Below are 12,895 nucleotides of genomic sequence, written 5' to 3'. Positions count from 1 at the left end.
TACACATAACCAATGTATCAGGTGGCTGACACTTTCCTTTTCCTCCCCCAAAGACTGACATGCCCACAGCATGCCAAATGCACATAGTTAATTTCTGACATGCCTGGCACTTTAATGCCATCAGTTGAGTTTTATGTTTATCAAGAATAGTTGTATAAGCTTCCAAAACTGTTTGTCCGTTATATTTGTTATTTTAATTATGCAATTTATAGACAAACTAATGAAATAGGACTATAAACATGCAGGTATCGTTTTCATTAAAACCAATTTGAGCCATGTTTTCGTTAAGCCTCTAGCCCCCTCTCCAATCTTGAGACTCCCCGCCGATCTACTTTCTGAAAAAAATTTCTTTTCTAATCTAAAAAACAAAAAACCCACCAGGCTCGGTGACTCAAGCCTGTAATTCTAACACTTTGGGAGGCCGAGGCGAGGGATTGCCTGAATTCAGGGTTTCGAGACAAACCTGGGCAACTTGTGCGAGACCTCATCTCTACAGTAAATCAAAACATTAGCTGGGCATGGTGGCACATGCCTGTAGTTCCGGCTACTTGGAAGACTGAGGTAGAAGGATCGCCTCAGTCCAGTGGTTGAGGCTGCAGTGGTTGCAAGTGTGCCACTGCACTCCAGCCTGGGCAACTGAGTGAGACTCCAACTAAACAACAACAACAACAACAAAAACCTCCAAAACAAAACCCCAAAAACAACTCCCCCCAAAACCAAGTTGAATACTTTATAATTACATAAACAATAGTCATTCAAACATCACTGTTAATTTAATGACTAGGAGTAAGAACTGTAACTATAAAAGGTTTGGAGAAAACTGTCAAGATCTAGAAAGATGCTGTATTTATTACCCCCTGCCGCCCCCCATGCCAAGAATCTTTAGGTTCTAGCTCCATTTAAAATAAATGTCAACTTATCTTCATGTGGCTTATGTGAGAAAGACCTAGGAGAGCTTTTGCTGTGAACTTACACTCAAAGAAAACACTTTATTGACCCTATATTCATGAATGGCTCTACATTTATGATTTCAGTTTAAAACAAAATATTAAGGTATGCCTGTATACTTTTTGATCCCCACTCTAGTCAACTGTTTTGATTGACAATTTCAATATGAGGAGATGGAATAGCAGAGGAGATCCAGGATAGAGGCAAGTCTTAGTGAACAGAGTGTCTGGGGAGGGTGAATAGAAATGAAATCCAAAGAAGGGATCCAGGAAGGATGTTTACAGCAATTGTCCGTGAGGAGGATGTAGAGTGGAGAGGAGAGCAAAAGACTGGGAGGCAGGATAGGGAAGAGCTGGTGCTGAAGGGAGCGTGAGGATGGGTCCTGGACCCCAAAATGCCGTTTCGGGACTTTCCAACAGGAGTCTTCATGATGCCACCTGAAGGGGAATTCCAAACTCCTCCTCTTGGCTGCTGAGTCTGGAGACACCCAAGTGCTTCACCTGTCCAGCATTATCCCACACTTGTCCTCAACAAAATGCCCTGCATCCTTGCCAAGATGGTTCACTTTCCAATGAAAACCCCTCCCACATTCCAGCTGTCCCACCTGTCTTATCTCCACGTCTACGGCTATCTTATTTATTTATTCACCAACATTGGGAGGGGACTGGTGTCTGGCTGTCGTCGTTTGCAGGCCGGTGTGGTCAGCTCAGGCAGGGTGTGAAACTGTATCGGGGAGTGTTGGCCAAGCGAATAAGGGCGGGGGCTGCACTTTCCGGAGTCGCTGGGAGGAACCCTGGGTACCGAGATGGTCGCCAAGATCTACACCTGCATCTGAGTGGGAAGGAATCTGGGGGGGTGGGGAGTGAGGCTCCTGGAACCCAAACAGACCGGGGATTCGGGTCAGGGTGTGGTTTCGTGGGAGACCCAGCCCCTCTTATTGCTGATTCCCCCAGTCCCGCGACCTCTTCGAGGTCTGGGCAAGATGGGCAAGTACACCGTCCGTGTCGCCACCGGGGATTCGCTCCTGGCGGGCTCCAGCAATCTAGTGCAGCTGTGGCTGGTGGGCGAGCACGGGGAGGCGGACCTGGGAAGGCAGCTGCGGCCGGTGTGGGGCAAGGTCAGTGCCCACCGCGGCCGAGGGCGGAGTGAGAGACGGGGACCTGGGACTCCGCGGGTGCCCCGGGGACAGGGATCGGGAGGAGCCTGCGGGCGCTGAAGCCTCGGCGAGGGAAGCCCAGAAAGCGGGGCCAGGAGACGAGGTCGGGTGCCTGCAAGGTGTCTTACAGGAAAAGGAAAAGCGAGAGGAACGGGAGGGACGAGTGGCGTTTCGCTGCTTGGGCGGAAGGAGTGGAGACACCGGCTTACTTGCTGGGACCACAGGCGGCTCCCCGGACGCGGCCGGGGCCCGGGAGGCCCGAGCCCCGCCGAGTGGGCTGGTCCTCCTCACCTCCACCCGGTCCGGGTCTCTCCCGGGGTGTGCTCCGAGGGGAGGCTCACCATTTCCGCCGCCCTCTCTGAAGACCCAGAACCTGACTCTGAGCAGCATCCTGTCCCGCAGGTGACGGAATTTGAGATCGACGTTCCTGTACACTTGGGGCGCCTCCTGCTGGTGAAGTTGCGCAAGCACAAAGTTCTGTTGGGCCTCGACTGGTTCTGCAAGTGGATCTCAGTACAGGGCCCCGGGACCCAGGGCGAGGCGCTTTTCCCCTGTTACCACTGGGTGCAGGGACATGGGATTATTTGCCTGCCCGAGGCCACTGGTGAGCGCAGTGGAGAAGGGCGTGCAGCACCTGGCGGGTTGGAGGAGGAAGCGCGCGGGGGTGCTCTGATATTAAGAGGGACATGGAAGAGAGGGGAGGAAGAGGGGGAGACGTGAAGGAGGATGGGGCTGAAGAGGATGGCTGATGGGGAGGCTAGAGCTTGGAGTGGGGCGGGGCGCGGGGGGCGCGGGGGCGCATGCTCTTGTTTCCTCTCCCCCAGCCCGGACCGTGAATGATGACCCCAAGAATTCGTTTAAGAAATTTCGGGAACAGGAGCTCGAGGAAAGAAGGAAGCTGTATAGGTGAGCCCCAGAAAGCCTCGGATCCCCTACCAGATTCCAATGAACCTACCGCCCTGCTTATCCCTGACCCCATGTTGTACCTTCAGGTGGGGCTCCTGGAAAGATGGGTTAATCCTGCCTGTAGCAGGGAATACGGAGAAGGACCTTCCCAAGGACCAGCGATTCCTCGAAGATAAGGATTTCGACTTTACTGTCTCCCTGGCGAAAGGGTGAGGGCCAGGATGAGGCTGGACATTTGCACCCCAGGAGGCAAGGTGGGATCCTTTCTTGATCTTGTGTTCCATCTTTCCACAGGTTAAAGGACTTGGCTATTAAGGGGGCATTGGATTTGACAAGTTGTGTAAAAAGACTGGAAGATTTCAAAAAAGTATTCCCACGTGGAAAGACTGCCCTGGCTGGTCAGTTAACACAACCTCTCAAAACCTATATACAGATTTCCAACGCAGAGATTTGAAAGAAGAGGGGGAGAGAGGGTAGGAGAGTGATGTGTCAGTGGAATCAGGAGCTCAGAGCTCACAGTGTGCTCCCCAACTGATGTCCCTAGAACGAGTTTGTGGTTCCTGGAAGGACGATGACCTATTTGGATACCAGTTCCTTAATGGTGCAAACCCCATGCTCCTGAAGCGTTCTAGAAGTCTCCCAGCCCGACTGGTGCTGCCTCCAGGGACAGAAGACTTGAAGATCCAGCTGGAAAAAGAACTCCGGGTGCTGCACTCCGTCTGCTCACCTACCACCTCAGCCGTCATCCCCTTTCTCTTTGCTTCCTTCTTCTCCCATCCCTTTTCCCTTCCATCATCTCCTCCATTGACACCTTGTCATTCACACCTTCATGCATCTGCACTTAAGATTTCTCAATTTTGGCACAATTGACACTTTGGGTCACATCATTTTCTGTTGTGAGGGTCTGTCCTGTGCATTGCAGGATTTTTTGTAGCATCCCTGGCCTCTACCCACTAGCTGCCAGTAGCATCCTCCCAGTTGTGACAACCACAAATGTCTCTAGACATAGTAAAATAGCCTATGTGGGGGAGGTGGAATCACCCCTGGTTAAGAACCATGATCAGTACTATCTCCTTCTGTTATCTCCTTTTTGTTTTCCTCCTCTTTCATCCCCACCTTCTCTTCCTTCTTCATTAGGTATATGTCAGTCTTAGGAAACAGCTCAAGCTTCTGGAGAAAAACAGCAAGAAAGACTGAACAGAGCCTCAGAAAGCTAGAAACTGGAGCCTGTTCTTTTGGGGGGAGGGGTGTGGGGGGAGAACATAAAGGAAATTGTTTTGCTACATTTGGCTAAAGCCTACAGAAGAGGGGATAAGAGAAAAATTGGGTTGGGAATAGTGGTATGTAGTGGAAAGCCAGAAACTTCACCAGGGGATGTGAAAACCCTGCATTCAGGTCTTTGGTTCTGGGGAGAGCAATTAGGGTTTAAAGTAGCAGACTTGGATAGGCAGAGGAAGGATTTCCCCCTAGCAAATGAGAGAAGGGCAGGTCTAGAACGGACTTTAACTTTTTTGTCTATCTCTGCCCCTGACCCTACAGGCCGGATCTCTGTTTGAAGCTGATTTCTCCCTACTGGATGGGGTCAAACCTAATGTCATCATTTTAAAGCAACAATATGTGACAGCCCCTTTGGTCATGCTGAAGCTTCACCCAGATGGAAGACTCTTGCCTATGGTCATCCAAGTAAGAGGACTCAGGTATCTTTCTGCCAGACATTGATTTCCTGTAGGGACTCTGACACACAGGTCCTCAGCTGCTACTCTCTCTCTTGCTGTGTAGCTCCAGCCACCTCGACATGGATGCCCCCCACCTCTGCTCTTCCTGCCCTCAGATCCTCCCATGGCCTGGCTCCTGGCCAAGACATGGGTCCGTAGCTCTGACTTCCAGCTGCACCAGTTACAATCACATCTGCTGAGGGGACACCTGGTAGCTGAGGTTATTTCTGTGGCTACAATGAGGAGCTTGCCTAGCCTACATCCTATCTACAAGGTATCTAAGAAACTCTGTAATTCTGCATCTGACTCTCCTTCAGATTTCACACTCCTTGCTTCAGGAGGCATCTACCCAGAATTGAACTTCGTTGCATACTAGGCTAGCCGCAATCTCAGCTTATATGTGGACAGACACATGCACACATACACATAAGTGTGCTATGAAAACACCTAAGGCACACACCTGTTATGAGTTAGGGGAAAGAGTGAGAACAGACTTTGCAAAGGAGTTGAAATTGGGACTGAGGAGCTAGTTGACGAAGGATGAGGACATTCCAGTCAGAGAGATCTGTAGAAGAGAGGAACAAACAGGAACACGGGTAGTGGCAGATATTAGGTGTGATTAAAGGGTGGGGTAAGGGTGACTGAAGTGTTGGGTAGTAGGAAAGAGACGATGAGAGAGGAAACCATTTTGATTTTTGGAGAATAATTAAGAGTTCTGTTCTGACAATGTGAGATTTCCAATGCCTGTAGACATCTATTTGAATATGTCAGGAAGGAAATCGAATATATGAACCTGGAGTTTCTGGAAGAAGCCAGGGTTGAAGATATAGATTTTAGAGTTATCAGAAAGCAAGTATCTAAAGCTGTTGCATGAGATAAAGCCCTCTAAGTTTTGTAGCTACAGCATAGAATTTGGCCCAGTAAATAACTCTAGGGTGCTCCAACCTTTATACCCTGAGAAGAGGGAAGGGAAGGAGAAAAGGAACAAGAGAAGGGACCTCCATTGAGGTTGAAGGGAAATAAAAAAGTGTGATTTATGACAACCAGAAAGAAAAGTGTTTTAGGGGGAGGCATGATTATTTGCCTCAAATGCTGCTGAGAGATCAATAAAGTTAGAGACGTGACATTTGAATTTGTCAATCTGGAAGTCATTGGTTAGTCATTGGATAAGTACTAACTCAAGGAATTGGAAATGAGGAGGCCTGATTGGTGTGCACTGAGCAGAAAATGTGAGGTGATGAAGTAGAGACAATACCAGGTGACTCTTTTAAGAAGATTTGTTGTGAAAAGGAAAGTAAGAAATGAGGAGATGACTAGACAGGGATGTGGGGTCAAGACGGGGTTTTCTTTTTTTAGGGTATCTCTGCATGTTTGTATAAAAGAGAGGGAGAGAGGGAGAGAGAGAGGGAGAGGAGGAGTGAGAGCAAGAGGGAATAATAGTTGTAGGAGTGTGACATCCAGAGGAAGACAAAAAGGAACGGGCTCATATATGGGCACTTGCTAGGATAAGGAATTCCAGGAATTCTTACAAAGGAAATGAACCTGTGCAAATAAATGACACCTTAAAATCCTTGACCTTGAAAGACCCTGAGAAGACATTTCTCCATCTCTTTTCTCCCAATCTTGCCTGACCCAATTCCATCCATTGGAGACAGTTTTATGAAGAACCATGTCTTTCTTCTTTTCTATCACTGGTCCTTTAATATTCCCTCCCCTCACGGATCCTAGGATCTCTCTTATTTGACTGTGTCCCATTTCTCTCTTCCATAATCAGCTCCTGATTCCTCACTTTCGCTACACCATGGAGATCAACATCCTGGCCAGGAATAATCTTGTTTCTGAATGGGGAATTTTTGATTTGGTATGTAAATGGATGGGTAAAGAGGGAGGAGGGTTCACTGTTGAACAAATCTCAAGGATTCTTTCCCTTACCCATTCCTCTCCCAAGTTCTGTTTCCTCCACTAAAGGCCTCTCCATGATCAGCTTCAGACTTATGTAGCTTCCTGGCTAAAAGGGCCAGAGTAGGTTCATTGGCCTGGAGTCTCCCGATCCTAATCTTCTTCCCTCCCTCACCTGGTATGGCTAACCCTCATTTATCTGCTGTGGGTGGTCCTCAGGTGGTGAGCACTGGCAGTGGAGGCCATGTGGACATTCTCAAGAGAGCCACGGATTGTTTGACCTATCGTTCCTTGTGTCCTCCTAATGACCTGGCTGACCGTGGGCTCTTGGATTTGAAGTCTTCTCTCTATGGCCAAGATGCCCTTAGGCTATGGGGAATCATCTACAGGTGAGGGCAACACAGAGAGGGAGAGAACAGCAGGGGGTGGGGAGAGACTGTAGGTCCAGAAGGTCCTATGTTGGCCACCTGAGACAGAGTGTCTTCTTCCCTGGGGAACAGGTATGTGGAGGGAATAGTTGGGCTTTTCTACAAGAGTGACAAAGCTGTGAAGGATGACTCAGAGCTGCAGGCCTGGTGCAGAGAGATCACAGAGACTGGACTGCAGAAGGCCCAAAACCGAGGGTAAGGCAGAGATCTCTCACCAGTGACCTGTGTTAATGCCCAGCAATCTGACAACAATCTGCATCTTCTCACAACATCATAAACACCTCTCCTGGGGAGGTTGAGAATTCCCTGACTCTCTCCAAACCATCCTCCAGAAACACTAATAACCATTTCTGATTTCTCCAGTCCTCTTCCTCTCTCCCTCTCCCACACAGTGTTCTTCCTCCTCATGTACTAAGAGCTTCCTCTGGAACCAGATGCACAACTTTATCTTAGGTATTTGCCCACTCCTCCCCACACTCTCCCCATAGGTCCAGCATTCAGCCCAAGTGCATATACATTTGAGCACACATTATGTGGGAGCTGTAGAGTCTACACGTTTTTTTTTTCTCCTGTATCTTCACATATTTTTCACAGCCTGAGCTCTGCCTCATGTCCTGGTCTCAAAGTCTCTCATTCTTCTCATTTCACCAGGTTCCCCATCGCCTTAGAGTCCCGGGCTCAGCTCTGCCATTTTGTCACCATGTGTATCTTCACATGCACTGGTCAGCATGCTTCTTCTCACCTGGGCCAGGTAACCGGTGTGATCATTCCCAGGGGCTCCTGGGATGGAGAAGGAGGGGATCAAGTGCCTAAGTCATCAGCCTGGGTTTCTGAGTGGCTCTCCTCTCTGTAGCTGGACTGGTACTCCTGGATTCCTAATGGCCCTTGCACCATGAGGAAGCCCCCACCCGTCTCCAAGGATGTTTCAGAGAAGGATATAGTGGATTCACTGCCCACTGTCCACCAGGCTCGTATGCAAAAGACTTTCACAAAGTTCCTTGGCAGACATCAGCCTGTCATGGTGAGATATGGACGCCTGGGTCTTGGGGAGGAAGCAGCTTTAAGGAAGGACAATATTCCTGGGTAAGAGGCCCATGGGGCTGAGCCATTTTTTCCTCCCCCTCTCAGGTGGCCCTAGGGCAGCACAAGGAGGAATATTTCTCAGGCCCTGGGCCCCAAGCTGTGTTGAAGCAATTCCGGGAGGAGCTGGCTACCATGGACAAGGAGATTGAGGTCCGCAATTCGGGCCTGGACCTGCCCTATGAGTACCTTCGACCCAGCATGGTAGAGAACAGTGTAACGATCTGAGATGCCTTGCCCACTGCAGTCCTGATCTCCGCCATTTCAGAGTGCTTTTGAGTACTCTGTCCCCCTGGCCATATCCTCTGTCCCCACAGCTGTGTGGTTGGGGTGCCCATAGCTGTCATAATACAGCTCGGAGGAATACACAACAGTGGTTCCCACTGCACTTTGAAACCCTCTGGAGCTGCCATATTTTAATGTCCTGCACTTCCTTGCCCTCTGATCCCTTGTACCCCCTCCTCATTGCCAAAGAACCTACTTTTATACAAATAAAAATATCTCATTAAAAAGGTTGATTATGTGTGGGGAGGGAAGGTTTCCTGCCCCTTAATTGAGATGCCAAGGAAGAAAAAAAGTTGTTTTCTTGAAACTGATTTTTTTTTTTCCGGCAAGGTGTGTGTTTGATACTCTCTAAGTTAAATGACAAACATTCTGACCAGCTGAGCCCAGCGAGGATGATTAACCCATTTGGCTTGAGGCTTCTCTGAGTCCTCAACCAACACATCCTGTAGGCCACCCACAGTAACTTCTCCTGTGCCACTCCTAGCCCAGCCTTCCTTCTGCATGGCTTCTTCTTCAGCTGCATCTCAATCTTCCTCTCAGCCCTGTCCCAAGACTCTTGGCAAATCATGTCTGCTCTGTCCTTCCACCCTTAAAACACATCATCTAGCCCACAGTCCTAGACACTGAAGATAGATGAACAAATAAGGAACTAGTAGGCCAGGCACTATATTAGAAATTATATATATGTAATCTGAATTTAACTTTAAAACTTCCCTAAAAAGTTGGTATCACTATCCCCTTCTTATAACTAAGGAAAATGAGACTTGAAGAGATAAAGGTGGAAATGATTTGAAAACAAAATGCAGCAAATTCCACTCAGTAAGAAGAAGCAGATCTCAGGATTGTGGTCACAGCAAAAGCAGTTAAAAGATTGGTCATAGAATCTAGAGACCAATGAAAATTTTGGATGGAGTCTGATGTAATTGGAAAAAGAAGGAAAAAAGATACATCAGCGCTTTTAAAGAATCTTTTTTGGGAGAGTGGGATTGGCAGTAGTGGGAATATGCCTGGGGAAGCCGGGGGCATACCTCATCAACAAGGGTACCTGCATAATGAACATTTGTATGCCTAACCTGAATTGTACCCCACATCCTTAAAATTAAGTAAATAAATAAATAAATTCATCCAAAAAAATAGAATCTTTTTTTATAGAGTGATTTGAGTTCCTCTGGGATTATTCCCAGAAGGGGGATTGCTGGGTCATATAGAAGATCAATTTTTAGATCTTTTACGAATCACCACACAGTTTCCTGCACATGCATGTTTATTGCAGCATTATTCACAAATAACATAGAACCAACAGTGCTGCCCACCAATAATGAACTAGATTAAAAAAATGTGGTACAATGGAATATTATGCAGCCATACAGAAGGACAAAATTATGAACTTTGCAGCAGCTTGGATGGATTTAGAGTCTATAATACTCAGTGATCTATCACAGAAACAAAGAACTGAGTATCATATGTTCTCACTCATAAGCGAACACTGAACAATTATCATAATACTATTAAAAAGAGATTGACAGTAGAAGAAAACTGCCAGGGAAGGAGGGGACACCACTTAATCAATAAGAGTACCTGATCACAAACCAGGCGAAGTGGGGACCAAAGCGAGGCCCAAATTTTACCTGTACAGTGACCATTTGCATACCGAATTCTGAATTGTACTCCACATCCTTAAAATTTTAAAAAAATCTTACACATTTAGTTTACTTATGTCTTATATATTAAAAAGAAAGAACATATATAATACAGTTAATAAGTTAGAAACAAACGTGTGTGCCATCCAAATTTCACTTGGCTAATGCCTCCAAACTTCTAATGTTCCTGTCCATACTTTGTGTTTTGAGTTTCTATGACTTGGTTCTTTTAGGTAGATGATAAAGAAATAAGACAGCCACAGACCATAGACTCACAGAACCTTTGAGTTGGTTGCCTAAAAGATTTGTTGGTTACATGAAATGGTAGAAGGGACTTGAGGACTGACTGAGGCGAGGTAACATGTAAGGGAGAGGCAGAGATCAAGCTGAGGTTTTCAGTTTTGGCATGGCTGGCTATACATACAAAAATGCAGAAGAAAGGTTGTTTAAGTTTGAGGTAATCATGGGTCCCTTATGGGAAAAAATTAAACAGACAATTGGAGAGGCTAAACTGAAGAAAGAAAGAAGGTCAAGTCTGTAGTTTGAATGATATACAAGTTGAATCTATGAACAAGGGAAAAAAGTAGAAGAGTCAGAGGTTAAGGGCACCTTCAGATATACTCACAGTTAGGAGTATAAAAGGGAAATTGAAGTTAGGAAATAAGAATGATCCTTGGGAGTTTGGAAGAGCTGAATGATGCAGGTCACAGAAGCCAATGGAGAAGAGAAGTTCAAGGATAGAAGGGGCAGGAAACTAGGTCTTCCTCCATCTCCTGTCATCATTTCATGTCACTGAGTTCTCTCTCCTAGTTCTACCACTTCCTAGGTGCATTATCTCTCTTTCATTTCCCTCTTCATTCTGCTCTACACCTTCCCAAGTTTCCTCAGCAAGTCTCCTCATCTCTTCTGTATAGCACAGTCATAGGGTACTGGTCCAAATCCCTTGACTCCTTCCACCCTACTCTCCTAGGAGGATCTGATATAAATACTCTTTTACTCTGTCCAGGTAACTGTGCATGTAAGGGGCTTTATTGTGTCCTCTAAATATTCATCTGTGGTGATTCTCACATGATCTGTTCACCTCTAGATTTCCTATGAAATCACCTTTTCTTCCTATTTCTACAACAGACTTAAATTGCCTTCACGAATCATTGTTAAATTACATTTGTCTGGCTTTGGTTAGTTCTTTATGTCCCAATTCATCTGCACTCATGTAGGGTCATGGCATTACAAAACTCCAGATAGGCCATTTGCGTTCTATTCTATGTGGATTGTTATCTCTGGAATATATATATTCCAGAAATATATATATCTGTACACACACACACACACGCACACACATACATGCACATATGTACCTAACACTGCAATACCCTAATATATAGGACAAATACTGATAGATCTAAAGGGAGAGATATACTGCCGTACAATAATAGTAGGGAATTTCAACATCCCACTCTCAGTAATGGACAGACCATTTAGATAGAAGATTAACAAAGAAATGTTGGAATTAAATGATTCCAGACCAATGGATCTAATTTACATTTACAGAACATTTCATCCAACTGCTACTGAATACACATCTTTCTTATTAAGTCTTGACAAATTTTTATATAATATAAATTTTATATAAATATATACAAAAAATATATATATATATATAGAGAGAGAGTCATTGGCCTTCAAGAGGGAATTACAAAAGAAAAAGGGGATAGAAAACTTATTCAAATAAATAATAACAGAAAATTTTCTAAACCAAGAGAAGGATTAAATATCCAGGTACAGAAAAGTCAAATATCACCAAAACAGATGCAACCCAGATAAGACTACCCCAAAGCATGTAATAATCAAACTCTTAGAGGTCAAAGACAAAGAGAGGATCTTAATAAAGCAAAAGAAAAAAATAACATATAAAAGAGCTCTAATGGAGACGGGGCAAGATGGCGACGGCATAGGTGAACTGGTGAGATTCTCTGAACGGACCAAGACTGCAAACTGCTGAATAGACAGACTGTAAAGCAGAGGGAAAAGTGAACAAAACCAGAAGACCCTCAGAAGGAAGAACAGGTCATTGCAGAAGAGAAATAAAAGCAACCCCACCTTCCCTCAAAAACAGAATTGAAGAGGGGGAGGGGAAGGGGTAAAGGGAGAAAAATCTACAGAAATGAAGAAAAACCAAAAGAAGAGTATGGGTCTTTCCCAGACGCCTGGGAGAGCAGACACTGAGAAAACTGACTTTGGAATACAAACAATGAAAAGTCCCCAGAATGAAGGGTCTCAAAATGCAAATGTAGATATCAAAACAATAATGGAGAGATTAAAAAGAATTGAGGAGACACAAGAAGAAACTAGGAAGGAGCTGATATCTGAGATAACAGTAATAAAGAATACTGTGAATGAAATAAATAACAAATTGATAAGCATGGAAAGCAGAATTACCCAAGCAGAAGAAAGAATCTCAGAGCTTGAGGACCAAAATATAGAAATAACCCAAACTCTTAAAAACACAGAAAATAAGCTTAAAAAGACAGAACAAAACCTTCAAGAGATGAGTGACTACCTCAAGAGGCCTAACCTAAGAATAATCGGACTCCCTGAGGCAGAAAGAGAAACAGAGACCACATTGGAACAAACTTTCCACGAGATCATTCAAGAAAATTTCCCTCATCTAATCAGTGATACAAAAATTCAAACACAAGAGATTCAGAGAACCCCCGCAAGACAACAAATGAGAAGATCAACTCCTAGACACATAATAATTCACCTAAATAAAGTAGGCACAAAAGAAAAAATCCTAAAGGCAGCAAGAGAAAAAGGCCAGATCACCCACCATGGAAG

At 45.5% G+C, this 12,895-nt stretch overlaps 1 protein-coding gene across 1 annotated transcript; it reads left to right on the top strand.

Moving 5' to 3' along the window:
- Nucleotides 1–1,927: 1,927 nt before the first annotated feature.
- Nucleotides 1,928–8,360, top strand: LOC103255116 (arachidonate 12-lipoxygenase, epidermal-type-like). Its single transcript, XM_008053084.1, has 14 exons — nt 1,928–2,065; nt 2,507–2,708; nt 2,929–3,010; nt 3,097–3,219; nt 3,305–3,408; nt 3,555–3,715; nt 4,550–4,693; nt 4,790–4,999; nt 6,500–6,586; nt 6,844–7,013; nt 7,125–7,247; nt 7,704–7,803; nt 7,906–8,073; nt 8,181–8,360. Exons 1-14 carry the CDS (start codon nt 1,931–1,933, stop codon nt 8,358–8,360), a joined length of 1,989 nt encoding a protein of 662 aa, XP_008051275.1. The 5' UTR covers nt 1,928–1,930.
- The last annotated feature ends 4,535 nt before the right edge of the window (nt 8,361–12,895 follow it).

This window comes from Carlito syrichta, unplaced genomic scaffold (genome assembly GCF_000164805.1).
Source record: "Carlito syrichta isolate Samal-C Ts95f unplaced genomic scaffold, Tarsius_syrichta-2.0.1 Scaffold287842, whole genome shotgun sequence".
Taxonomy (NCBI): domain Eukaryota; kingdom Metazoa; phylum Chordata; class Mammalia; order Primates; family Tarsiidae; genus Carlito; species Carlito syrichta.
The sequence above is the reverse complement of the archived record's forward strand: the minus strand, read 5'-3'. Positions and strand labels throughout refer to the sequence as shown.

What these genes read in the sequence shown, in the direction of transcription:
- LOC103255116 (XM_008053084.1), top strand. Translation starts at nt 1,931, where the DNA reads ATGGGCAAGTACACCGTCCGTGTCGCCACCGGGGATTCGCTCCTGGCG. An exon ending in TCTTGCCTATGGTCATCCAA is followed by an intron (nt 4,694 to 4,789) that starts GTAAGAGGACTC and finishes CTTGCTGTGTAG; the next exon opens with CTCCAGCCACCTCGACATGG. An exon ending in AATGGGGAATTTTTGATTTG is followed by an intron (nt 6,587 to 6,843) that starts GTATGTAAATGG and finishes GGTGGTCCTCAG; the next exon opens with GTGGTGAGCACTGGCAGTGG.